The sequence below is a fragment of the Crotalus tigris genome, unplaced genomic scaffold (assembly GCF_016545835.1).
Source record: "Crotalus tigris isolate CLP2741 ecotype Arizona unplaced genomic scaffold, ASM1654583v1 scf7180000024433.1590703, whole genome shotgun sequence".
In the NCBI taxonomy this organism is placed as follows: domain Eukaryota; kingdom Metazoa; phylum Chordata; class Lepidosauria; order Squamata; family Viperidae; genus Crotalus; species Crotalus tigris.
In genome coordinates this window covers 1,024,747-1,050,961 of record NW_024100600.1, presented here as the reverse complement: position 1 = coordinate 1,050,961, position 26,215 = coordinate 1,024,747, and the positions used below count along the sequence as shown (strand labels likewise).

The 26,215-nt window shown below is 49.0% G+C and overlaps 1 protein-coding gene across 5 annotated transcripts; it reads left to right on the top strand.

Annotated features, from left to right (window-relative positions):
- The first annotated feature begins 511 nt into the window (after window positions 1–511).
- On the top strand, window positions 512–26,179 carry FANCA (FA complementation group A). Of its 5 annotated transcripts, XM_039330867.1 has the most exons (43): window positions 513–728; window positions 943–1,052; window positions 1,433–1,520; window positions 1,797–1,930; window positions 3,412–3,507; window positions 3,801–3,874; window positions 6,237–6,343; window positions 7,201–7,283; window positions 7,745–7,778; window positions 8,382–8,451; window positions 8,857–8,969; window positions 9,687–9,763; window positions 10,235–10,376; window positions 10,511–10,644; window positions 10,947–11,057; window positions 11,539–11,634; window positions 11,733–11,792; window positions 12,471–12,559; window positions 13,034–13,094; window positions 13,282–13,331; window positions 14,137–14,213; window positions 15,063–15,173; window positions 15,731–15,873; window positions 16,040–16,110; window positions 16,206–16,305; window positions 16,428–16,630; window positions 16,960–17,056; window positions 17,721–17,897; window positions 18,056–18,129; window positions 18,452–18,580; window positions 18,752–18,842; window positions 19,592–19,749; window positions 19,902–20,007; window positions 20,556–20,615; window positions 21,141–21,245; window positions 21,755–21,867; window positions 22,436–22,577; window positions 22,779–22,841; window positions 23,239–23,344; window positions 23,440–23,515; window positions 24,113–24,269; window positions 24,894–24,986; window positions 26,042–26,179. In XM_039330867.1, exons 1-43 carry the CDS (start codon window positions 698–700, stop codon window positions 26,135–26,137), a joined length of 4,308 nt encoding a protein of 1,435 aa, XP_039186801.1. In that variant the 5' UTR covers window positions 513–697; the 3' UTR covers window positions 26,138–26,179. The 5 variants fall into 5 exon arrangements, with proteins under 5 accessions (XP_039186803.1, XP_039186801.1, XP_039186802.1 ...); XM_039330869.1 differs by lacking the exon at window positions 10,947–11,057 and having other exon boundaries at window positions 512–728; XM_039330868.1 differs by lacking the exon at window positions 15,063–15,173.
- The last annotated feature ends 36 nt before the right edge of the window (window positions 26,180–26,215 follow it).

Below are 26,215 nucleotides of genomic sequence, written 5' to 3'. Positions count from 1 at the left end.
TCCTCATTGACTTTGCTTGTCAGAAGGTCGCAAGAGGGGATCATGTGATCTCGGGACGCTGCAAAGTCATAAATGTGAAAAATAGTCATGTCACTTTTTTCAGTGCCCTGTTTACATTGAACGGTCACTAAACCAACTGTTGTAAATCGAGGACTACCTGAATTTTCGGTGAGCAAAGCAGCCCTTTTGCAAAGATAAAAAGTCTCTCTCCAATTCAGGGATCAGCCTCTTGCAGCTCCCCGTCACACTCGGGCTGCCTGAGGTTGGAGGCAACAGTGGGAAGTGAAGCCGGAGACTCCGCGCGCCAGCTGATTTCACAGGCGCAGCACCCGGGCGGATGGTTGCAAATTAGCCGGGAAGTAGCCAGTCCACGCAATCCTTTCTCCCGAATTAGGTTCCCAGAGAGAGACACAGGCGCGCGCCCTTACAACGGCAGCCTTGTTCTGCAAACCACGCCTGCGCAGTAGACCTCCCCGCGCAGAGGCTCTGCCAGAATCGGGGTTTTTGCCACACCAAACATGACGCTCGGCTCGTTTGCTCCTTCCTCACTCCACTCCTCAAATGGCCGCAGTTCCCGCTTAGCAAATAGAGAAACTCTCTTCTTTTGTCCCTTTCCTATTGGAGGAGGCGTTCAGACGGCGGCCAATCAGAACATAGGGCGCGTTAGTTGGCTGGTGGGAGGCGCCGCTCTGGGAGAATGGCCGGTCGGGCCCTTTCTGCCCTTCTGGGTACGGGGGAGGGGCGGCGGCGGCGACAGTGCTCTGTATATGCCCAGAGACTCTGCGATAGCCACGAAGGGTGGGAATTGCAGTCTGCATATGCTCAAGGAGCCAGCATCGCTGTGAGGGATATGAAATGGGAAGGGAGCTGCGCGCTGGTATATTCAAAGGCCCTGTCAATTAAAAATAGAATTATAAGGCTAATAAATTCTCTGTTTTTTAGCGGGAAGACGCAAGAAGCAAAAGAGGAAACCAAAAACCCAGCAGGAATTGCGGGAAGCGGCCCTGCACATTTTGAACCGGCACCAGAGGCTGTACGAGCTCCTGCTGGAGGTGAGCAGCGCGTCTGATGCCTGAACTGCTTGACTTTAAAAGCACCTTTGCATCGGTATTTTCTAAAATCCAGACTGACCTCCAGATATTTTAACTACCGTTAGCTTCCCTGTTGACCATATGTATCAAGCTGCAGGAGGTTAGCGTGCATGGCTGCACATTTTCTAAAATGCTAAGTATTTTCTGCGTATGTTTCTCTGTTCCTTTTAAGCGTAGTGGGAGACTATCCATCTCAGAGAATCCGGTGTTCCTTTGAGGACTTTGACGTATTTGATGAGTTAGTGATGCCTCATGCTGTGTCTGGAACAGGCCACGAAAGACCGAAGGGTTTGATCCTCCCTACAGTCAAAACAATTGCCCTTTTCTCTCTTTTTTAACAGAATGGAAGTTCAGAACATGGCAAGTCCTTACTTTCCAATAACTTGGGCAGAGGCGGAAATAAAACGTCAGTTCCAGAACAATTTGTAGGTGGGCGAAATAGAATTTATTTTTCCAGAGTGAGTGGCTAAATGTCCGTTCAGTAAAATAAGAATATTGAGACTATCTGATTCAGGATTCTCTAGTTATTGGCAGTTGTAGTTTTCCAGAATTCAAGCATTCCTCGCCTGTGACTGTGCCTTTTCAATGTGTCTGCAAACAACTGGGTTTTTTTTCTTTGTTACCTTTTCAGCCCTATCAGGTTGTGCTATTTCCAGTTGCAATTTGGGGTGGTATACTTATGGAGTTTCTTCTCTTCTGTTGTAGTCACTGCCTTGAAGGATGAGGCCTCAGTGCTGGGCATTCCAGCAGGAATCTTGTCGGCCAGAATAGCAGCCAACCTCATTGAGAAGATCTCTATGGAATCTGGTCAGACTACACTACTGAGTGCAGAACAGAGAGTAAGGGGAACATGCCAGTTTCATGTATGGCAGGGTGGAGGGAAGTACATTCAAGTTGTTCAGGCCTTCCTAAAGATGAAATAGTGGTTAGTGGTCCTGAAACAGCCGTGGGGAATTCTGAGAATTGCAGGCTAGTAGAAGAAGATTGATTTATATAATGAAGATAGTTTTACAAAAAGCCAGCCTAAAAGTACTTTAAAAGTACAGTTTTAAAAGCATAGTTAATTTTCAAAAGGAGCATTGTCATTCAAGATTTGAAGAATACACATAAATTTAGGATTGGCTCATTATAATGCCAAGCCATATACATTGTCTATACCAGGGGTAGGCAACCCAACACACTCAAAGAGCCACTTGGACCCGTTTCTCACCGAAAACAAAACACCGGGAGCCGCAAAACCCTTTTGATATCTAAAATGAAGATAACACTGCATATATCCTTTTTTACCTTTATTATAGGTGTGTGTGTGTTTGTTTGTGTTTGTGTGTGTGTGTGTGTTTGTGTGTGTGTGTATATATATATATATACATACACACACACACACACACACACACACACACACAGGTAAAAAAAAGAATATATGCAGTGTTATCTTCATTTTAGATGTCAAAAGGGTCTCTCTCTCCCTCCCTCTCTATCTGCCTTTGGTCTGCCACTCCTCTTCCCCCACTCTTTCTTTCTCTCTCTCTCTTTCCTCTTTCTCTCCCTCCCTCCCTCCCTCCCTCTCTCTCTTTCTCTCTCTCTCTTTCTCTCCCCCCCTCTCCTATCTGCTGCTCACCTGGCAAGCTTCAAGCTGTTGTCCAACAAGCTCAGGAGTAGGCAACCTCGTCTCTTTTATGACTCATGGACTTCAACTCCCAGAATTCCTGAGTCAGCCTAGCTGGGCTAGCTAGCTCTCTCCTGCCCTTCCTGCCTCCTGCTTCCTGCAGAGACGCAGCAAAGGGAGGAGCTCCACCCAGTAAGCTTTTCAGCTCCTCGGAGAACACTGAGTGCACTCTCTTTTACACATACACACACACAAAAACACAAACACAGAGAGAGAGAGAGAGAGAGAGGGGCAGGGAAGCGCAATTGCCTCTCTCTGTCTCTGTCTCTCTCTGCAAAGGCAGAGGAGGCTGGGAGCCACAGGGGAAGGCTCAAAGAGCCGCATGCGGCTCCGGAGCCGCAGGTTGCCAACCTGTGGTCTATACTGTAAACTAGATCCCTATGTCTTGTTCAACAAATTAAAAAAAAAATATTACTAAGAGTTACCTATAAACAGTGCTTTTTTTGGAAAAAAAAAGGTGCCAGAACTCACACATGTCATACAACCCGCCTTGCCTACCCTACAAGGTTCCATCCAAAAAAGGTGCTGGAACTCCGTTCTGGGCGTTCTATGACAAAAAAAAAGCCCTGCCTATAAACATAGGTTTATTGCTATTGCAACTGACTAAAATTCTGTTCAAATCACTCCATTGTATTTTATTTTTTCTATTTGCAGAAGGAGTTGCTTTGTTTGTCCCAGTCCTTGAAGGAATTATTAACTTACAATGCTTTCTGTCATTCTGTTTTTGCTCAAGAAATGTGGAAAATGCAGGTAAGATCGTTAGAGCTGAAAAGGAGGTGGAAGCAGTGAATCTGGATATGATAGCATGCTTAAATGACTGTCCTCAGGCCATTCTGGGGGCCATACAGTTTCTGAGTTGTTCTTCTCTTAAGGATGGGCAGAAAGTGAGTGTTCCTCCACGAATGGAGAGGGAAAGGCAGCCTTGGAAACCTGCTCCTTGTTCCAGAGTTAGTTACTTGGATGGGTTTTGGGTGGAGGCCAGTTATTGGGTTGCTGGCATCTCTGCATTCCAAATTATCTGACCTTAGTGCTATTTCCTCCAGCACCCACCTGTTTTGGAAGTTGCATGGCACCTGCACAGAGAGAACATTGTTCGTTTGGAAGAATTACTGGAGACGTAGGTAGAGGCTTGAACGTTTGCCTGTGGTTTGGGCTTGAGGTGGCATCTGTCAGCATTTTGACTTGTTTGTGGAAGCCCGGATCCTCCCCTTGAAGAGAGCTGCTCACTGAGCAAGATTTGCAGTAATTTGTGGGGAACAGCTGCTAGTTGGTTTAGATCAAGTGGTGTTTAACCTAGGTGATATCGCCCCCCAGGAGGCGATTTCATTTTTCAGAGGGGTTATGGAACGAAAAGGGGCAACGTGGGGGCAAAGGAATGAAAAGGGGGCGATATGGGGGCGATGGAGCGAGAAGTTTTGGGGCAGGGCTTTTTAACTGGTGGTACATGAAGGACCAATTGAACAGCACTGAAAAAAAAATGAAAAAAAAATGTAAAAATGGATGAGGTGAAGTGCAGCAGCACCGGCACAGGCTTGTGGCATAGTCAGCTGGAACTGCACGTTGCCTGGGTCCTACTGAGAGCCCAGGATCAAAGCACGCAGCTCCAGCTGATTGGCGGCAGCCTTGGGAGTGGCAGGCAGCCTCACTCAGTCTTCAGTGGAGATTCTGCTGGAGCTGCGCGATGCATTGCCTGGGTCCCCCCCGCCCCCACCCAGATGCCCTCACCTCCCTCAAGCGTTTTTTTTACTCACCTGCTTTCAGCAGTATTCCGTTTCTCCTGTCCTTCTCAGCCTTTGCCATGTGTTTGTGAGACAAAAAAAAAGTTCCATGAGACTTTCTAACTTCTCGCGAGAAATTAGAAAGTCTCATGGAACTTTTTTTTTCTTTTTTACCCACAAACACGTGGCGAAGGCAGAGAAGCAAACAAAGGCAGAGAAACAAAAAGAGAAGGAGTGCAGCTGAAAGCAGGTGAGTAAAAAAATGCTTGGGGGAGGCGAGGGCATCTGGGCAGGGGCAGGGGTGCCAACCTGACCCTGCATGATGGCAGGAGGGTTAATGGGCGTGGGGGCCCATGAGGAGCTGCACAATCAGTGTGTGCTCAGAAACGCCGATCTCATGCTCCTCATCTCGCTTGCAGAAACAAAATTCAGAAGACACGGAAAGGAGTCAAAAGCTGTTGATAGATAGAAAGCAAGCGGAAAGCAAGCAAGTGAGCTGGGCAGGAGCACGGAATGGGCGTTTCTGAGCACACGCCTGTTAGGGGCGTGAATCAGCATGTGCTCAGGAACGCCAATTCTGTGCTCCTGCCCAGCTCACTTGCTTTCTGCTTGCTTTCTGTCAACAGCTTTTGACGCCTTTCCTTCTGAATTTTGTTTCTGCAAGCGAGATAAGCAGGAGCACGAGATCGGTGTTTCTGAGCACACACCGATTCGCGCCCCTGCCCTCTTGCTCAGGCAAGCAAGTGAGCTGGGCAAGAGCCCAGGGTCGGGGGCTGCAGCTACAGCTGATCCGCGCTTCTGCAGAGCATCCCAGAAGCACAGATCAGCTGTAGCTCTCCTGGGCTTCTGCCCAGCTCACTTGCTCCCGCTTTGCCAGAAAACATGCCGCTTGCTAATTTAGCAGAAGCGCGAATCAGCTCTAGCCTGGCGCTGCTTCTGCTAAATTAGCAAGCGGCATGTTTTCCTGCATTGCGGTTTGTTCTTATGCCCTTTTTATATCTCTTTTTCCATCTTAAATTTCACTTGTAATTCAATCATTAAATGTTACTGTTTTTCTTTTCGGGCATTTCACTTTCTTGCAATTGAATTTTGTTTTCAGTAGTCATTACATTTAAGTGTCTTGAATAAATAAGATAATAATGAAATACATGTATCACTAAGTTTGGGAATAAAGTGACGGGTGGCACCAAAATTTTTCACACAGTTGAGATATGGGAAAAAGACTGGAAATAAATTATTTGCATCGATATGTCCTAATGACAATTTTAAAGAAAACAAAAAAAGTGTTTGAAGAAAATTGAAGAATTATTTCCTATGTTGTGATTGAGAAGTTATGTTGGGGGAGGGGAGCGATGACAACTTCCTCATTGGCTCAAGGGGGGCGATTCGTTCAAAAAGGTTAAGAACCACTGGTTTAGATAACACTGAAGAAAGCTTCTACACCCTGGTGCAGTTTATTCAGTGGGAACAATCGCTGCATTTACAGACCATGCTAAGCCAAGTGGAGGCCTGATGTAAAGTAACTTTCTGTGCTCTGAACTTAAAATTTCAGAGTAGGTACATTTTGTCCTTTTAGTGCAGGGGTCTCCAAACCTGGCAACTTTAAGACTTGTGGACTTCAGCTATCAGAGTTGAAGGTGTATGCAGGCTGAGGCATTCTGGGAGTTGAAGTCCACAGTTGGAGACCTGTCTTAGTGGAATGTTTGGAGGGGAGAAATTTTCTGGAAAAGGCAAATGATGTGGGCTCTTCTGTCTTCTCAGGAATCTGGAGGTGCCTGCACTGGTAGATTGGTTGTCCAGTAGCCTTTGCCTTCTGTGTCATCAGATGGACGAAATGAACACTGAGATTGGCCAGAACATTCTCACAGGCAAGGCAGGGCCAAAACAAGGGATGTGGGGCTGGTGTCCAGGAAAATGTCTAGGCCTGTGAATTGCCTTGCAGCTTCCGGCTGTGGCCCTGCGCTCTCTATCCCATCAAAGGAGAGGGGGCTAGTTTTGCTGAATCTTCTTCTGTAACATGCCACTTGGTTTCATGCTACTTCATTTGTACTATTAAATATTGGCGTGACTTAGTCTTGTTTAACAAACAGCCAGACACAATAATTATGCTGTGCAGTTTCCACACACTTTGGCTTCTGGCAGACTTTAGAATATGCTGAAGAGACATACAGTTATCAAAGAGAAGAAAAACAACATGAAAAGTGCTCTAGCAAAAGGGTGAAAAAAATATGGCAAAGGAAAAACATACATGAAATATTGTAACAATACAGTTACAGTTGTATGTATACTTATCTAATGCAAATATTCAAATATATCTTTATTTCTAATACATTTATACAACTTTTTTTAACCTATATTCTGTATAAATGAGTTCTCTATTTCTGTTTTTCCTCTTTTTTCTTAAATAAAAAGCAATAAGATACAAATAAAATAGAATGCTTTATGTTTAGAATAATGATTGCAAAAGCCAAGTACAAACCAGGGCAGGAAAAGATGAGAAATGTTCAATTACTGAGGAAGATGGACTGGAGTTTTCATGTCTGTGGCTGCTTCTTCCTTTCATTTTGTTTCATCAGTTAAGATTCATGAAAGCAAAAGGGGGCTCCCCTGGGCGGCCTTTCACCGTCTCTTGTCCGAGTCCCTTTTCCATCGTTTCTGCATCTTTTTTTGCCTCATCCAGCTGGCCTAGGAGGTCCCTGACCTGGCCTTCCTTCTTAATCCCTAGACTTGGCTCTTGTGCTCCTTCAAAATGGATTTCCAAAAGCATCCAAGTCGGAAAAGAAGTTGGAAATGAAGAACATTTCTGAAGTAAGGCTAGAGGAGATTTGCTCTGTAGCATTCCAGTCGCCACCGTCTCTAGGGGGGCTGGGAAAACCCCTGCCTAACCTGTGAAGCTCTTTCCAGTCACCGAGCAGCTGGGTTTGTGCATTACAGCGGCCCCCACTTGCTTCATGGGCCATCCTGGCAGGGCTGAGCTCATGCAGCAGGCCAGGACAGCGAAGGCCTCTTTGGTTATCAGAAGAAGCCTGTGGGGCGTTGGGGGTGTGTGTGTTAAGATGAGTGAAATCCAAATTCAGATCTCCTCAGTCATGGAAGTTCATTTTGACTTTCTCTCAAACCAGCCATCCCCCTGCGGGAATCAATCAAAAATTTAAAAACAGGAGGAAGCGCTCTGCCTGCTGCTCTGAAATCTCAGAGGAGGCAAACGAAGGAAAGCCGTTGCTGATGCTTCCTGAAAAGTTGACAACTTTGCTCTTTTTGTTTTGCAGATCTGTTGTGCTGTGCTGGAGAAAATGTTGGCATGTAAGTGGTGGTTGTAGGAGGGAATCATGTCGGATCAGGAGTGTAATCACACACTTTAGAGAAAGGCTTGTGAGAATCACTCACAGGACATTGTTACTACACAAATAGCTTGAGCTCTTACTACGTCCTTTAAGGTGTGCGTGTTCAGCTACACTGAAATTTCCAGACAGCTGAGCTGTGAATTGTTGTGCATTTTCTCCCACCCCTGCACACACACAAACACACTTTGCATTGCATAACTGAGAACGCTGGGGGTTAATTCTCCCAGGGAAGGACCGCAATCCCAACTTCGGCTTTGAAGATCTTTGGTCTCCAGATTACTTTCTTCTTTTTTGTTTTTCATTCCCATCTATGCTATTGAGCAGTGATGTTCCCTTCATAGATGCTTCTGCAGTAAATATATTGCAATGATAGGACAAGTTTTCAGAAAGAAGGGAAAATGCTCATGATTAAGGCTGAGGTTCCACCCTTGAGAAATTATTCCTTGTGGAGCCTGTGGCTCTGTGGATCTTTCATTGTCCTGTTCGCTGGACGTGGCCCTCTGCTTGTTCTGCTCGAAGCTTGCTTCCCCTTAGTGAAGATGCTCCCTTGTCTTGTCTTTAGGGGTGCTGGATGCTGTAGCTACGGAGAAGCAGGGCAATGCCTCCCCCGTAGTGAAGGCCGTGAGATGCTGGTAAGGATCTGACTTCTCCCCAAGGTTAGGGCTGGGAGAGGGAGGATCGGAGAGCCACCAACTGGGTGAACAGTGTTTCTTCTGCAAGAGATCTATTTGTGTGTTTCCCAAGTGGCTTCATTCCCTGCATACAAAGCAGTGTGATGCTCTCTTCAAATAGAATTCCCGTTTCCAGCAGCATTTCTCTGCCAGGCCAAAGTTCTGCCCACTGAATTGTATTGTTATGTTTACTAATAATAGCATGCTTTTATATTTTTTCCCAGGCACTTGAGCAATAATCAGAAAATAAATATTTATCATTTATGTACTGGCCTTTTAGTAAATGCCTACTTACTGAAAAAATGGGAGCAATTAGCAGTAATTCTCAAGCATGCTGACTCATTATTCTTTCCCCTTTGTGCACAGGCTCCAAGTATACAGCCTGATGGTTTTCCACGGCACGGCTCCACTTGAGTCTCTGCAGCTGCTCTTTGGGCACATCTTCACCCATGTGCTTACCTACAATCCCCATCTGACAGGTAGGATCCCCAGAAGGGGGCCAGGTGTGCTCCCTTTTGGAACTGCTGAGGGATGAGGGAGGTCTTCTGGAGGACCCTCTGCTGCTCCTGGAAGGCATCCTGAGGGACTCTGGACCACCTCCCCATAAGAACTCAGTCTCCTGCCAGCTCCTCTGTCTGGTGTGTCTTTGAAGGGCGAGCTGGTGAGTTGACAGGGTCCAACTGTCTGGTTGGAATACGGCTCTTGTTTCTCCTTTTAACTGTCATTTATTTTGAGGGATAAATTCCTTGATGCTCATCAAATAAGTTCTTCAACTGAGGACAAAGCCAGGATGCACATTTTACTCCTGAGTTGTTAACAGTTAACGTGACTCTCCTGCTCTGGGACTGTCTTCCTTCGGCAGCTGATGGGTGGAGTGGGGTGGGGCAGGACAGGGTACAACTCCAGGCTCCCCTGGAACTCGGGCAACCAACTAAAGACTTAAATAATGGCTAGATCTGATCTGCTCTGGCATTCTGCCCTTCCTGTAAGGTGACAGAGCCTGGCCGCTCTCCGTCTCTGAGGCTCTGGATTCTGCAGTGACCCGTGGGAGGAGGAGGGGGGAGGGAAGGATGAAGTGTGGGGTGGCTGTTCTGAAGAGCTGCTTGGAAGGAAAGGCCTGCCTATTTTGTCTTCTGCAGTCTGGCTCTTATTGTTCTGCAAAACTAGCATCTCCTCCCCTCCCTCTTTCTGAGCAGTGTCCGATGCCATCCATCTGCAGAGGGAATGGAGCTTTGCCAGAACCAGCTCGGTGCTCGCTACCTTATACCGCAAAGTATGTGCTCCTTTCCAGTGAATGCTGCTTAATAAGTCAGGCTGTGCTTCACCAGTTTTCATTCTACAGAGCCCGCCATGCAACCCGGACAGCATTGGCACTACTCAGAAATGATTCCTTTCAGTTATTACAGAACTGGTTCTCTGGCCCAGAAGGGAAGGAAAGCCAGGAAATGCACCAGCAGTTGCTCTGCCAAGCAGCTGGGAGAGCAGATGGAGGCTGTCAACAGTGGGAGGGGAAAGGACCAGGAAGGGCCTCCCGGATGTTTTCTGTTTTTAATTCAAAGCAGGGCTGGAAGGGAAGTATAGGATTTTTCCTTGTGGAATATGAAAAATTGCCAATATCCATGGTGATCTCTTGAGAGCCTCTCACTTCTGAACACCTGAGCAGACGGTCACTTGGGGAGCGGTTGGACTCGGCTTTCAAAAATCTGCTCCCCACGATTTCAAAAGCAATTCCTCCCCATTCCAGCTCTTTGTGGTGTTCCAGCCAGAGGAACTGACCCAGCGCTTGCAGCGGGTCCTGGAGACGAGCGAAGTAAACTGGCGTCACGTCCTCTCATGCATCTCTACCCTGTTAGTCTGTCACTCCCAAGCAGATCAGCTGGTTAAAGGTACTGGCAGCGGCTGGGAACTGGGAGACACTGAAAACTCTGCTAGATCGTGATTTGGCCTCGAGCGATGGCTTTGGAAGTTTCTCTAGCTACAATTGGGCAGTGAATTCAAGACTGTTCTGTTTCTCTCCTAGACCTCCTGAGTGGTCTCTTGAGAAAGGCCTTTGCGAATTACGATTTGGAGAGCTTGATCACTGCGTTCTTAACCGTCCGCCAAGCAGCCTTGGAGGGCCCTGCTTTGTTCCCCCCTTACGCAGAATGGTTTAAGGTGAGAGCCACCAGAGGGCTTCCAGGCCCTTGCTGGGACGAGGGCTTCCTAGGGCTTCGGAGGAGGCAAGCGGAAGAAGGCTGTCCAAGCGGGGCCAAGCTCAGCCTTGCGACCCTGCCTGCTTTCAGGCTTCCCGGGGCCTCGGTCCAGGTACCCCCGGGGAAGGTGGACGGAAAGGCCCTACGCCGCGTACCCTCGGTCCATTGGGCTGCAGGCGGTCCCAGGCAGCTGCACCGGACATTGGGGGCAGGGAGGGTGGGGTGGTGGCCAGGTGGGCTCTAGGCAGCGCTCTCTGCTTCCAGCTCACTTTTGGGAGCAGCAGCAGCCTCCATGGCAGCAGCAAGAAGGCGCTTTTCTTCTTCTTCAAGTTCCTGTCGCAGCTGGTGCCCTTTGAAGCCCCCCAGCACTTGAAGGTGGGCGCTGCCTTCACTCCTTGGTGGGTGGGCTTCGAGATTTGCTAGCACTTGCTACCTCCAGGTATATTGAACTATTGCCCAAAGGCCAGGCTGGCTGGGGATGATGGGAGTTGAAACCAAGGAGGTGCTAGCTCGGAGGATGCTGTCGAAGCAGTGTGAACCTCAGTCTGTGCATTTCTGCCCAGTGGACTTGGCACGAGCAAAGGACGAGGTTGCAAAATTGTGCATTTACTGTGCAGCCAGGTGTGCAACTGGCAGGCCTGGGGAAAGCGCCTTTCCTTTCCATCCTCAGTGACTCCTGGAGCTCCCTACCTCCAAAAGAAGGGAAGGACCTCAAGAACATTCAGGCCCCGAAAGTGGGGGCCAAGGAAATGGTCCCCCCGCCAGTTTCTCTGAAGTCTTGGATGTGCAGCTCAGAGACCTGCTGCATCGATGCATCTGGAATGCTTTGTGCCTCACCTTGTCTAAAACTCTCTAGGTCCACCTTCTGCATCCCCCATTTGTGCCCAGCAAGTACCGGTCCCTCCTGTTGGAATACATCACACTGGCCAAAACCCGCCTGGCAGATCTCAAGGTGCCTCCCCCACCCTAGGGGCAAATGGAGGAAGAGAGTAGAAGGACCCGCTTCCACGTGCCCATGACCTTCTTGGCTCTTTCTGTCTGTCTCCCCAGGTGTCGATAGAAGACATGGGCCTCTATGAGAATCTCTCTTCCACCAAGGATGCCTCCCAGGTATGGACTCAGGCCCTGGCCCAATAAGGACTGCCACTTGTTGTCATGGTAACCTCTGAGGGCAGAGTTTACCTTCCTGTCTGCAAAATGGACGATATTCCACTGCAAACTGTTTAGCCAGCTGTGAGGTGCTCAGATAATGCAGGTGGCTAGGAGGTGCACCCTGGGGTTTGGGGCTTAGAAATGCGGGGGGGGGGGGCCTACTTGGAGGATTGGTGGGTCCAGCTCTTTCCCCAAAGCCTCAGATCTTGGAATTTTCAGCTGGCCATTGAAAGTCAGTCTGATGAGAGACGCTTCTTGTCTTTCAAGCTGTGGCATGTGAGGGGAGCTCATGGCCATTCTGAGCTGCGCTCCCAGAAACAATGTGCTGGTGCATCTAAGCTTTGCCTTCGGCTATGGCCGAATGGTTGTGCCAAGCCTCAAGCTGCCTGATTGCCCCTCGTGCTTAGCAGCATCTACTCTCTTTGATGCTTTGGCCATCTTAGTCTCTTCTGTTGTTTTGGTTGCACTGATGTCCTTCCTATTGCTCAATGCTTGCCCTGCCCCCAAACTCTTCTCCCCCACCATGAGACAGTCTTCCTTGGCCTGGGCAGTTGTTCAAAACAGATGTTCTTCTTTTTGGTGTGTGTGTGTGTGTGTGTGTGTGTGTGTGTGTGTGTGTGTGTGTGTGTGAAATAGCCATGCTGTCAAGCTCTTCAGGATGTTGAAAAGGCCATCCAGATATTCCAGAATACTGACAAGATCCCAGCTAGTGTGATGGAAGCCAGGTAAGGTCTCCCCTTTTGAGGGTGGAAGGAAAGAATACTGAAAGGGGCAGCTGTTTGCACAGAGACCTCAAAGGAGGAAAAAAACTTAAAATAGAAAAATTTCAGGTTCTCATTTAAAAATATATACATTCAAGAGCAAATTTGCAAGGCCAGCAATTTCCCTTTTGCATATTTACAGCTATAACAACAACACCAATAACAACAACAACAGAGGTCTTGTGTTGGAAGGGTCTTCACAGCTCTTCTGAACCACTGCAGAGTGCCCCCCCCCAGATCTTTGGGGGCCTCTCAGCCCAGGGGGCAAGCCCTTTTGCAGGGAAGGCTCACTCAGAGGATCTTGCTGGAAGACACTGTTCAATCAAAGGGACTCCGAGCCTCATATTTACATTTATAATGTATTTTACTCCTGAATTGTATTTGTCCTGAATCTGGGGTTGGGTGGCCCACTGACTGATCCGCCTGCTTCTGTCTCAGTGTTTTTAGGCGGTGCTATTACCTCTCCCGTTTCCTTCCCGCTTTGCTTGCACCGCGAGTGGTGAGTTTTCCTTCTTTCCATCCTTAGGTGGAATTTTTAAATCTTTTGGCTTTGGTCTTTTTTTGTTCAGAATGTTGCTCTGTTAATAGAAAACTTTCTCAAATAACCTGCAGAATAGAAAGGCCTGCAGTACGTTAACTTTGCAATGTGAGATTCATACCAACCTCTTTTATGATTATATCTGCAGCTTCCTGGAACCCCTGATGCCCGCATGGCTTTGATAGGAGCTCTCAAGAGGTAGGAAGGCAACCTTTGAGATAAAAGCCATTCCCCCCCTCCTTTTCAATGGGAAGCATTGTGTCATTTGACTTTACCTTGGCTTGCTTGTATTATGATCTGTTCTGCTTTGTTAAGGGCATACAGCTATTTAACCAATCCCAGTAATATTACTCTGGATTTCAATCTTACTTTAACTTACAGTGACTGCCATTCTTTGCAACCGGCAAGGGGTCCTGCTAATAGAGCATAGGATACAAATATTCTGCCCATGGTTATTGTGATTGTATTGCTTCCGTAATTAGAAAAACTGTGACAGCTGCTTTTTCACAAACTAGCTAGAAAGGAATTAGTACTTTCTTTTAGCAATACATTAGCTAACAATTTCCTTTCCCTTGGCCAGGATCATAGGAGCCCGTTTCTTTCAAAAGTAGCCCTTTCGAATACTAATTAAAAGCTTTTTGAGTGGGGGCTCAGCCCCCCCTCTTATCATTTCACTATTTAGTCAATACCGTAAGACTGAGAACAGTTCTTTGCCTGTTCAAACCCACGTCCCCAAGGACTCTTCTCCTTTGAAAGGGTTGTAATCAGAAGCTGGTTTCACCTCTTCCATCCGGCACCTGGTTGTTTTAGGAAGAGACTCCAGAGGCTGAAGGGGCCGTGAGGAGGCACCCACAACTGTCTGCCTGCCGCCTCAGCTGCATTTTAGAGGAAAGACATTTGTCTCAAGTTTGGAGAAAATAGGGAAGGAGAAAGGAATGTCACTAAGCATTTGGCATGCAGCAACACTGAGTGTTGGAGGAAAACAATTGTGTCTCCTAACTAGGGCTGGAAAAATCCCCCCGAATGCATATGCCACTTACTTGGAAGAATGCGAAGCCGCTAAAAGGAAGCCTTTGCGAGGTGAGCCTCCTGAACTCGTTTCCTCGGTTCTCTGTGCATGAAAACCTTTTTGTTCTCCTGCACAAAAGGAAGTATTCGGCAGAGTTGAGGCCCCGTCATGCATCTTTTTTGCAGAAGAGTGGGGCAAGGCCTGCCAGGGGAATCAGTAGCCTCATTGGGCACTGAGCCATCAAAGAGCTTTGGGACAGGGAGAATGCTGGGGCTTTGAGTTGGGTGAGCCTGTGGAGTTACTCTGCAGTTACTGGGACAAATGCAGCACTAGGTGATGCCATTCCTAAGAGCCGCAAAACCTGAGATGCTGCAGTCAGTCTCGCCTGCTCCAAGTCCTGAGAGTCAGGTAGATGTGCAGGGGCCCAACCCGTGGCTGGTGATCTCTGGAAGCTGGTTTGGTGGAGGGCGACCTCTAGTGGCTCTGGGAGTCATCTTGTGGCTTCTGGAAACCATTGGACCCGCCAGTTTGGCTGCTTTTTATCCCTCGGTCCTACCAGATTGATGCAGATAGAGTGGCATTGCAAGTTAAACTCCAAACAGCTGCTGGCATTGTAGTTGCCAGGTAGGATTAATGCCTGGAACCCCTGAATTCTTCAGGAAATTTGCAAGGAGCAGAGTGAGAGAATGACAGGCTATAACAGGTCCCATATGTCAGCCCAGCACCCCATAATAGCCAGGAAGGGATGAGGGCCACTTTCTTCTCTTCTGCATGAAAAGGCTTCAGGTGGAGCAGTGGCCGTGGTTGCAAGCTTCTTCCAACCTCTCCTTCTCTCCCCCCACCTCCCGCCCATATTTGAGACTACAGTACACTTCCCACAGTTCTCAGTATGATCCAAAGCTGTTTTCTCTGCTCCTCAGAGGGATCGGCTGAAAGAGAGGTGGGGGGGGGCCCTAAGGAACCCCTGGAGCGACTAAAGGCTGAACTCGAAGCGCTGAGGCTGCTCATCACAGACACAAACAAGCACGGTGGTAGGTAAAGCTGGCCGGAAGAAAATGGGCAAAGAATAGCAGAGGCATCTTGGGATTTCCCTGAGCCTCTAATGCAGGGCATGCTGGCTGAGGAATTCTGGGAGTTGAAATCTAGGCATCTTGAAACTGCCAACATTGAGAAACACTGCTCTAATCTAACTGAGCAACATTGGAGGACCTCCGAGCTTGTTCACGTGGCAAGGTTGGAATGACATTGCGAGATGGGACTCTCAGAAATTCCCTGGGGCAGCTCGGCTCTGTCCCGGCAAAAGATCTGGGCAAATCTCTGCTCCATTTCTGGTATATTGATGAAATGCAGGTCTAGCCCAGATCAATTTAGATTACTCAAGCACCATTTTGGTTTCAGAACACGTCCTTTGAATCCAGCCCGTCAAAAGCACGTGACTGCTTCTCCAACTTATAGGAGAACATCTTTGCGAGGTTTTAAAAAATCCATTAAATTCATTAGCAGTGTTGCCTTTTCTCTGCTGCTCCTGGGCGGTTCACAAGACCCCTTTTTATCCTGCTTTTCTGGGATGGGCTGTTCTGTGTTGCAGCCGTTCCAGCCCAGATTGCGGTCATCTCTGGGAAGCTGACAGAGGTTTTGGGACACGTGACAGATGATGATGAAGCAGCATCCCTGACCCTTAGGGTCAGGCTGGACCTTTCTGCTCCTGAAGTTGGAGCAGCAGATCAAGGGGTGCGTAGGGGAGCATGTGGCTGGAGTGGGCAGGGGAACTGGGGGTCTAGAAGGGCACGTCCCTCTTACTTTCTCGGAGCCGTGGCTTAGCTGGGCCTGCACCTGCTTGCCCAGAAGTTCATCAGTAGAAAAGGGTAGAAGTGAGCCGGCTGTGTCTTTGTTCCAGGTTGTTGATCTTCTGCTGGCATCCTTCTGTCAGGATGTAATGGCTGCCTCTTTCTTCCTGCCTCCTGACAGGTAAAACAGATCTGAGATATTTGCAGCTGGAACATTTATGCATCTCCCATATTCATTCTCACAGTTATGCCACGGCACCTTTGTGTTCCCCGCAGGCAAGGTCCCTGGCCGTCCCTCTTTGTGAAAATGATCTGTGGGCACCGCCCCCTTTCGTCCTCCTTGCTGAGTCGTCTCTGTCAACTTCTCTACCACCAGGTTGGTTCTGCAGGATTATGGAGCAGTGATATGCTCAGGGCATTCCTCTCTTGGAGACATTTAGGGTTTTTTTTTACGCTTGTTGCACTTGATCTGGCAACCTCCCCATTCGCTGATTGCAGGGACCTTCTCTGGGTGATGCCCACATCCTGGGCTTGGCTGCCTTTGTGGTCCATTTCAACGAGGCCGAGTCCTTGCTTCCCTCCGTGGACCTGTGCTTCCCTTCAGTTCCTGGTGTGGCTCTTCACACAGACCTTCCTCTTGCTGGACTATGGGACTATTTATTGGCACCCAGGTCTGGAGACTCAGCTCTCTTCTGCTTGCGGTGAGCCCCTCTCCCATCTGGGTCATAAATCTTCCCTTTCATAGAGGAAGATGGTGCCTCATGCCACACTTTGGGGTCCAGCACTCAGCTTTTAGAGAGGACTTGAGTGTATTAGGCATTTTATAAAAACGGAGGGCCCGAATGGAATAGCGGACATTCCCTGGTGCTGTTTCTTGGGCTGATCTCTTCTCAGCATTGTTGGATCCAATCTAGCAGCCGGCAAGAAAGAGATGCATAAATATTGTTCCTCAAATGAAGAGTGGGATGAACTACTAACATCTGAAAAGCTGGTCCCATAAACAATTCTTCCACACACCCTTGTTCTTCAGGTTTTGCACTGCAGCAGTTTCATACTTTCTGTGCAAGTTTCCTTCCCTTTCCTGTGAGCGCCTTTGTTCCGTCCTTCATCCGGGTTTCGTGAAAAAGGTAACTTTTTTTTCCTGCCCTAAATTCAATCCAGCCTGTCTCCATTTTCCCCCTGCTGAGATTCCTGCTCAGGGACCTGGTGCTGGGTGGGATTGTCCAAGCTCTTGTCTGACGACAGCTCAGAATTTGGTGGTGGCTGCAGCTTTATTAGCTCAGCCTCCCCGAAGTTGCACTGTTTGTTCCTCATCCAAGGAGTTTTTTTATTCCAACATTTCACATGTGCCTGACCTGCCTAATCACCAAGCGAGGCATGAATTAATTTCCGTAGGTGCCTGACTGAAGAGGAGAAACTGAGGGGAAAGGAAGCGTAGGGTTGTGTGTGTGGGGGGGGGTTTCTTGGTAGTGGCAGCGTCTGTGGGGTGCAGTCTCAGTTTGCTCCTGAGGAGTTTGCTCAGCAACACCCTTCAAGGAGGCAGAATCCAACTAGAGGGGATAATGTGCATATATTTTTTGTGCATCCTTTTTTAATATTCTGACTGTATTGTGTTTTCTGTGTTCTTGGATTTTTATTGAGTTTTGTATTTTGTATTTTAACTTTGTTCTGAATAAAATAAAATAAAAATTTTTTTTAAAAAGGAGGCAGAATTCAGGAGGGTTTCTTCATTTTAAGTCAGCCCTGTGATATGTCTGGGCAACACTGTGAGTGACCTCTTCGGCTTTGCAGCTCCAGTATGTTGTGCCACGGTTTTGCCTGGAAGCACGAGAAACTGGCTATGAAGGGGACTCGGCTGCGTTTCCTTGGAAAATGCTGTCTTGTCCTCCTCTCTGCTACCAAGAGGCTGCCCTCGGCTTGTGGAAACAAACCCGTTTCCGAGAACTCTTGCGGGAGGAAGCCTTCCAAGTAAAGACCGCTGCAGAGCTTTGAGGGTCAAATCCTTCCCGGCTGGGGGTGGTATGACTTTGCAGGGCTCATGGGCTGAGACTGACCCCCCATCTCTGTTGCCCGTGGAAGGGAGATTGTTTGCGTTTCTGCCCTGAGTATTTTTGCCCTTCTTCCAGCTGACCCTCCCTGAGTGGTTCAAGATGGAGCTGGAAGTGCTTCCCGACCAAGACCTGCTTTCTGCTAACGAGAGGTGAGCGCGAGCTGCCTTAACGTCCCAAGGAGATAATTTGGGCAATTCATTAATGCCTGTGAGTCGAGGATCTAATTTGGGACTGCTGAGATGATTGTGTAAAACAACAGAATGTGTTTATTTGCAGAGGGGAACACCATGACCTTATTCAAGACCAGCTTAATTGTGCCAAACAGCTTAAGAATTGGTTGGTGTTAGCAAACGTAGCAGCATTTCTGTTCTCCTGATTTCCTCACTTTGTTTTTTGTTTTTTTATTCCATGTATCTTCTCTCCTTTCTTCCCCCCTCCTCCCCCCAAACTGGGCTTTTGGTTCCTCTGCAGGCAGGAGTTCCATTCCTGGTCTTTGCATCAGCACTTTCTCCCCAGATCTGTGGCAGCTGGAGGCTGTGATGGGGACCTGAGAGAGATGGGGGCTCTTTTTACCAAGGCCATTCTGGATTCCCTTCAGAGGTAAGCTGGTTTTCCGAAGCATTTGCTTGCTCGGGCAGTGGAGGTTTTCTAACATACAGTTCCTTCTGCAATCCAATGATGGCCTATATCTGTTACCTGCTATTACTTCTAGGAAATGCCGTGATTTCTCTTGTGTATTTACAGTTGTCTTTATACTGCTTTGAATTTTAGGACAGACTCGGAAGCACGCGGTCTCCGAACAAACCCCAAGTGTTTCGTGACCAACGCAAGAGGAAACCCTGATCTCTACGGCAGATTTCAGGTGGCGGAGTTGTGTAGGCTATATTTTGCTTCATGTCCTTTTCTTGCGAATGTTTTCCATGAGCTTTGGGTGGAGCTCTTTCCAGCAAATGCTGTGGCCGAGGGGCGTTCTAGCCCACAAGCGTCATGGCCCAGTTAAGTGGCAGGGGGGCTGTGCCTGCCAGTCTGACCTGGCTCTAACCAGCATTTTACCAAATATGCATGAGAAAGCAGGCCCAGGTGCACCACTGCGTTGAAACAGGCAGCGGCTGGCAACGGAATTCCCACCTCTGCCCCATGGAATCTGTGATGGGGTAAAGAAACAATTCCCTGTGGGGCTGGCTGGCTGGAACAGCCTCCTCAAGGCTAGCCCCCTCCCCCCCTCCCCCCCCGAGACATGGTAGACGTCCAACTCCCATTAGTCCCAGGCAGGCTGGCCCAATGTTGTGGTTCCATCTGGCTGCATTGGGGAGTCACAGTAAAGCTGCTCCATCAGCCCGGTTGGAACAGGTCACCTTTCTCCTCCACCCACCCAGTTCTCTTCCAGAGTGTATAATGTGTATACAGTACACTGCATAGCAATACGAAGAATGGCTGTCGGTTTTGTTATTTTTCCAGTATTTCTGGGTTATGGTTCTTCAGCCCGTTATCTTGGCCCATGAACCCTCTGGATGTGTTGGCAGGGACCAGCTTTCCCCCTGCTTTCTGCTCGGACCCCCCCCCCCGGGCAGTAGAGGAGAAGAGGTCTTCAGAGGCTTGCCTTGATTTCAGGAGCTGGTGCTGGAGCTGGAGCTGGAGCGCAGGAGAGGCTGCGAGACGAGAGAGCACTTCCTGCTCCAGGTGTTCCGGGAGAGGCTGCTGGCTCTGGGAACCGGCGCTGCTTTGGGGGCCCGGCTGCTCCGGCAGCAGGAGCTGCTCTCCCAGACCAGGTGAACAGACAGACACCTGAAGCCCCCCCCCCCACACATACTTATGCAGCTGCTCTCTCCATGGGCGGACGGGGGCAGGAAGGCCCAGCTGCCCCCTGAATAAGGCTGAGTTGGGCTGGGCTTCATCTCAGAGGAATCTGTTTTTTCCTCAGGATCCTCTTGAGGCTGCCTCCGTCTGTTCTTGTGGCGACGCAGAAGAAAGGAGGGAAAATCGTTCTGGCCTGTGAAGGCTTTTTCTCTTTTGTAAACACGGAACTGGTGTGTATCACTTCCTAGACACCAGCATTGTTCTCGTCGATGCCCCCAGCCATCTCTTCTGCAATCTGGGAGTGGCAGATTGTTTGAGGCAAACCGGGCTGCTCCTTCCTGACACAGGGGCCGTGCTAAGGAGAGTGACAAACTGACATTCCAAGTCTGTGGGTTTTTATAAGGGATTTCTTTTCTAGCTTGTTATGTCTGGGCTCTTCACCCTGTTCCTTTAGTAGCATTTTACTGCCTTGCCTGTGGACTCAAAAGCAGGCGCAAACTCCAGCACAGCTGCCAGGGGGCAGACGCACCTGAAATGCACAGTCTTCGACTTGTGCCCAGAATTTTGGTCACGAGTCTGAATCTGGCTTATCCAGTGAGCGCTTTTTGCTGGAAAACAGCAAAACAATCGTGCAAGCCAGTTGCCAGTTGCTGGGAATGAGATCACATGACCTCACATAACTTTGAATGGCTGAGGACTCCCTACAGTGGCTCAGGAATGACCTCGGTTTCTTGGGAATGCTTTCCTTATCTCTCTTTTCCATCTGATGTTGTTACAGAGGAACAGCTGCTCCAGAGGATGCTCTCTGCCTTATGACATCACTGCACATTTCTTCAGGGTAAAGAAGACAAAGGGAGGCTCCTTGTTTCACTCCATGGGGGTCTGTGTGAGGCTATGCCTCACTACCCCTTACTCTCCAGCAACGGGGGTGCTTTTTGCCTGCACACGCCCCAAAAGATGAGCCTTGTTGTCCTACTCTCTGGGAGCTTTCCATGAGATGATGGAAGAGAAGCCGTTCAGAGTTGCCGGAAGTGGGCAGTGGGGGCTGAGGGTTCTCCTGGAATTGCGTCAGAATAGGAAACCGCGAGAATGAAGGGAAGGTGGCTCACTTTCCCCATGGCGTCAGCAAGGACAGTGACTGGAGAGGGGCTGCCACGGAGAATTATGGGGGCGGAGGGGGCATTGCATTCCTGTGATCTGTGGGCTGGATGTGCTTTAAAATTATTGGGAATCGGGAAGCAAATTCAAGATGATGGTGGTGATGATGTTGGCTGTTGCAGTGCCAAGATTGGTTTCTTTGTGGTTCCCTTTGTGTCGGGGCCCCGTGGGGTTCCTGCACGCTGAGGGATCTGCTGTCCTTCAGGGCCTCCTGAGCACCAGTGTGGAGTGCAGCCACCCTGGCCAAGAGGTGACAGCCGTGCTCTCTTCGTGCCAAACCAGGTGTCCCATCCTCCTCTGTTCTGCTGTGGTAAGAGACCTTCATCACAACTCCCTTTCTGAAGCTCTCCTTAAAAAGAATCCTGGGCAGCTCCATTGACTGGTGGTGCAGGGGGCTTCATGAGATGGGCTCCGTTTGTGGATTAGGAGATGGACTTTCCAGAAAACAGCATAAAAAAGAAGTAGCAGCCCCGGGGGGGACAAAGCCCCAATATTCACCTTCTCTGTTGGGTAGAAGATAATGATGAATGCATTATTCTAATTTTTCTCAAAGATTCTTCAGTGATGCAGAACCTGTTTTAATAAAGAAACAAATAAAAACCTCAATATTGGTTTGGCTGCCAGAACAGTGGCTGACCCAAAAGGCTTGAAAAGAGGCTGGTTGTGGGTCTGGGGTTGTGAGAGCCACTGTTGCCGTGCATCGTAAAGAGAAGGAGGGTGGGAGTCATTGAATCCCTGGACAGAGGATCTTCAGGAAGGTCCAGCACAAAGTTGGAGTTTTCTTTATTCAGTGAATATCTGCTGTTTGCCTTCCTCCAGCGATGGTGGCCCAGGCTGGAGTTTGTGCTTTGCTCACAGTGGAAGAGACTCTTCAGTGCTCCTTTGGCCCAGGGGCTGCAAAGCCTCAAGGATTTACAGTCTTCTCTCCAGAGGTGAGTCCAAGGAGCTGTGTCTTTGCAGCCGTGGGGCTTACATCTGTTGTCCCAGCAAAGACCTGATCAAATTGCAGCGCAGAGTAGATTCCGGTGTGTGTGTGTGTGTGTGTGTGTGTGTGTGTGTGTGTGTTATATTCCGGCTGCTGTTCGATCTTCCCTGGATCCAATGAACTCTACCTGCCCTTGTGTGGCCCTTACCTCCAACAGGCCCTTATTCCAACTGGACCAGTGCCCTTTACCAGCTGCCCCTCCTCCTCAAGTGGCTCACCTTTAGTTCAGGTGCCGTTCAACTGCTGCAGCACTAGAAGCAAGCTATTGCAAAGGGACATGTTTCTGAGAAGCTGAAGAAGTGGTCTTGTTTTCCCTGCTGGTCTGGTGGCTGGGATGCTTTCTCTCCCTCCCTCTTCCTTCAGGAAGAGATGCCACCTGAGAGGTTGCTTCCCGTGTACTTGGAGAGCAGAAACCCAGCTGGGTCGTGGCCTACAAAGGTCTCCTGGCGCCAGCAGCGGTCAGTTTTTAGGATTGACCGGGCAACTCTCCCACTGACTCTGCCTTCGCTTCCTAGCTGCCTCTCATCGGAAGCAACTTCCCCGCCCTCCAACACGATGTGGGTTTCTGCTGCTTTCCTCCACTTCGCCGCCCAGCAGCAAGCGGATCGTGAAGGAAAGGGAGAAGTGCTGAAAAGGTTGGGGCCCAAAGCAGAGCAGGTGAGTTCTTTCAGCTTCTACTTGCAGGAGGAAAATCTTAGGGGAGAGTTCTGGCCAAATGCAAGTTTAAAAAGTGCTGCCTGGGGAGGGAGAAGGGAAGTGTTGACCTTGGATCTGGTGATCTGGTTGAGGGACTGGGTGCTCCAGCTTCAAGTCAGTAACTATTGTGGCTCTTTTTATTCATGGTTCTCAAACTGGCAGTTCCTGTCGTATGTCCTCTTCTTTTCCGTCATGGACTTCATCTCGGCAAAAGTGGCACCAGAGGCGAGTTCTGCTTCCATACTGGCTGGTTGGGATGGGGAAATGATGGAAGGTCAAGTGACTGTGAAGCCCACCCTGGCTTGACCTTTGCAGACATGGTGACTCTGCCTTGCCTTACATTGACTGAGGTTAAAGTTGAACTGCTACAAAGAGCTGTGGATTCATGCTCTGAATCCCTTTTTGGATTTGCATCTAAAACACCACACAGATTCTTTTAAATATGCATTATTCTGTAAACTGGCTAGAGGCCTATTCACAGAAAATGACCACAGAATATAGCAGGTGGCTTGTGAAAAAGTTTTTTGCAGATGGGGAACGGGAGGCTAAGGTTTGTTTAAAGCTGCACAGTGTCTGTGGCGAGGATCAAGAGATAAAAATGTTCTTTGTCTCTTATTTCTAGGAAGGGACAGATGTTCATCAAGTTCTGGAATGGAGTTCCAGAGTGCTTCAGCGCTTGGTGGAAGAAGGGGCTGGCTGGCTGGCTGTCTTCTGTCCGGCAGGAAAAGGTGCAAAAACTGTGCTCTGCTGTAGCTTCAGGGCAGGACTGATGGCAGCGCTCTGAAAAACAAGCCTAAGGATTCCTGTCCCTTTTGATTTGCAGGCTGTGAGCTTTATGAGATGTTGCGTCATGCTGTGTCCGATCAGCACTTGAGGATGCTGTCGGTTGCCTTCTACAGGTAAACCTCAGAAGTGCTCTCTGCGTGTAAGAAGGTGAACTTCAGGGAACAGGAGGGCAGTGGGAGAATGGTAGAAGGAACTTGTCAAGGCAATTTGCTTCAAAACCGTTGGCATCGCTTACCAAAGAAAGAAGAACAAGACTTTCCTTGCTCACTCTGACCTGGGGGGAGGGTGTTGCCTCCCTGAGGTTGGCAGAGAAGGGCTTTCTGGGGTGCGGTTGAAGCCTTTGCCTTGTTCACTTTTTCCTTTGACGGTAACTTAGCCTTTGGGACTAGCCCGCTTCTCTTTGCAGATGTGCTATGACAGTTGCTCGAATGTACTCACAAGCCTCTGGGCCAACAATTGTCCTAGACCAGGGGTAGGCAAATAGCTGGCTCAGGAATTCTGGGAGTTGAAGTCCATGAGTCATAAAAGCCGAGGTTGCCTACCCCTGTCCTAGACAGTGTGCAGAGGGCTCTTTTTTTCCTTCCAAGGGTTCCACACACTGGCAGTCAAAGACCAGCTTGATCTCTGCCTGCAGCTTTTCTCTCTTCCGGGTAATGCAGAGATGTCCTGAATGGCTTTGCTGTCTGCTTAACATCTGCCACTTCCCCCAGCCTCCTCTTCACCTTCGATGTGGAAGAGCTTATCAGAGAGCAAACATTCCTCGGCGTGGCTGTTGATATGTACACACAACTGCTCCAGCTCTTTACAGAAGGGGCCGTGGTGGTTGGACCAAGCCAGAGGGAGCAAAGTCTGCACGTCTGCAATCTCGTGAGCACACAGGTTCCTCGAATGGCTGGGTTTGCCCTCCAGCATTTTCCCCCATGTCCTTCCTTTTTCTTGGCACCCATAGCTGACCCACCTGACGGGTGGATTGCCTCGATCCAGAAACTGGGAAGCACCCAGCTCACCCAGACAGCACCCAAACTGGGCTGAGTGGTGCTGCTGTGCATTTGCACACACGAGGGGAGAGAGGGTGCTGCTGCATCTCAAGAGAATGTAACTGATGCAAAGAATGTTGCATTTCTGTGTTGACTGGCACTGTAAAACAAAGCGTCCTTCTCTCACAGGAAGGATGTGCCGGAATTGCTACTCCCAGAGTTCCTAGCCAGCATGGCCAAAGGCTGAGAATTCTGGGGAGGGGGCGTTCCAAACACCCAGGCTGATGAAAACTTAAAAACAACTGCAGAAAGCTAGCCAAAGTGATGTCTGAACAAGAATAATACATTCAGTCCATTTGAACATGTGATACAATTGCTCACTATCTGAGGAAAGACTTAAGCAAGGCCAGACACATGATGGCTGGAGAAGGACATCCATTACCAGCTGCAATCCCTCCAATTCTTACTCCGAATCTCTTACAAAGCTGGTTTGAACTTGCTTTGTCTTCTCTAGGGAGATTCGTTAATGTTGATCCAGCAAGCGCGGCAACTCCTACTCCGGGCAATCCCCCGGTGTCCTCCAGAGAGCTTCTCCAACCTCCAAGAGGTGAGTGCCTGCTCTGAACATCTGAAAGACACGGAGCCCTAGAAGCTGGTCCTGGTGCTGTTGAGCCTTTGTGAGTGTATAGCACAGCACTTCCTACTTTTGATCACACACACTTTACAAAGTTCTCCCTATAAATTTCACTAGGGCTGCACCGATTTCAAATTCAGCCTTTACTGAAACTTTGCAGCCCTGCAAGGAGGACATAAGCAACAGGGTCAATCAGCTCTAGCAAACTGGAAGGGCAGAGATGTGGACCCAGGATGGCTCCTGCAGGAGTTTTCCAGTCCTTCCTCTTAGCTCTTTCCAGCCCAGAAGACAGAAATCCCACCTGAATCTCCCTTCTTTGCACGTCTTGTTTGCCTTCAGCTGACCTCTCTCGCCTCTTCATCCCTTTCTTCTGTGACAGTAAGGCAGACTTGCTGTCTGCAAATGTAGTTTGGGAATGAGAGGCGTAGCTTAAGGACAGAGCTTCTCCTTTGCATGTGGGGGGGGGGTTCTCAGTTTTGTCTAGGCCTTCTCTAGTTCAAAAGAAGCCAGTTGCAGAGCAGCTGTCAGTCAGAACAGACCCGAAGGGCTAGCTAGACGTGCAGCTTCTTTTTTCCCAGACTTTTAATCTTTCTCACTGAGGGAGGATTGTCTGTTTTGCTGCTCTGGGACACCCTGACTGCTCTTATCTATAGTGATCAGAAACTGTAGACCAGTGGTTCTCAACCTTTCTAATGCCGCGACCCCATAATATAGTTCCCCATGTTGTGGTGACCCCCAACCACTTATACATCACTAGGTACCAGGGGCGTGGCCAAAGAAAAGGGGGGAAAATGGCTGACAGCCTTGTTTGGCGACCCCCGTGAAATGGTCGTTCGACCCCAAATGGGGTCCCGACCCACAGGTTGAGAACCACTGCTGTAGACAGACTCTAAAGAGGCGATGCTTTTGGAAAGAACACTGCTCAACAGCCATTCTTTCCTCCCAAGAGAGGATTAGCAGCACTCTCTTGGCAGTTAAAGATTTTGCTTTAAGGCCAGAGCCACATCTGCACCTCTTTCCCTCCCCAGATGTTGGACCTCTGTGGCGATCTAGATCCAGAGCTCAAAGCAGCCCTCATCAGCACAGGTGGGGATTTGCTAGAGGAAGGACTCCTGCTTTTCTGAAGGCTGAAGTCCCCCCAACTAGGCCTCAAAGGAGTTTCTGCAACCCACCCACCCCCAGCCAAAGATGGACAAATTAAA

Excerpts from the sequence above, each read along its gene's own strand:
- FANCA (XM_039330867.1), top strand. The coding sequence starts at position 698 with ATGGCCGGTCGGGCCCTTTCTGCCCTTCTGG. Across the intron at positions 7,779-8,381 it reads GCTGGAGAAAATGTTGGCAT|GGGTGCTGGATGCTGTAGCT; the intron begins GTAAGTGGTGGT and ends TCTTGTCTTTAG. Across the intron at positions 24,987-26,041 it reads GCTTCTCCAACCTCCAAGAG|ATGTTGGACCTCTGTGGCGA; the intron begins GTGAGTGCCTGC and ends TTCCCTCCCCAG.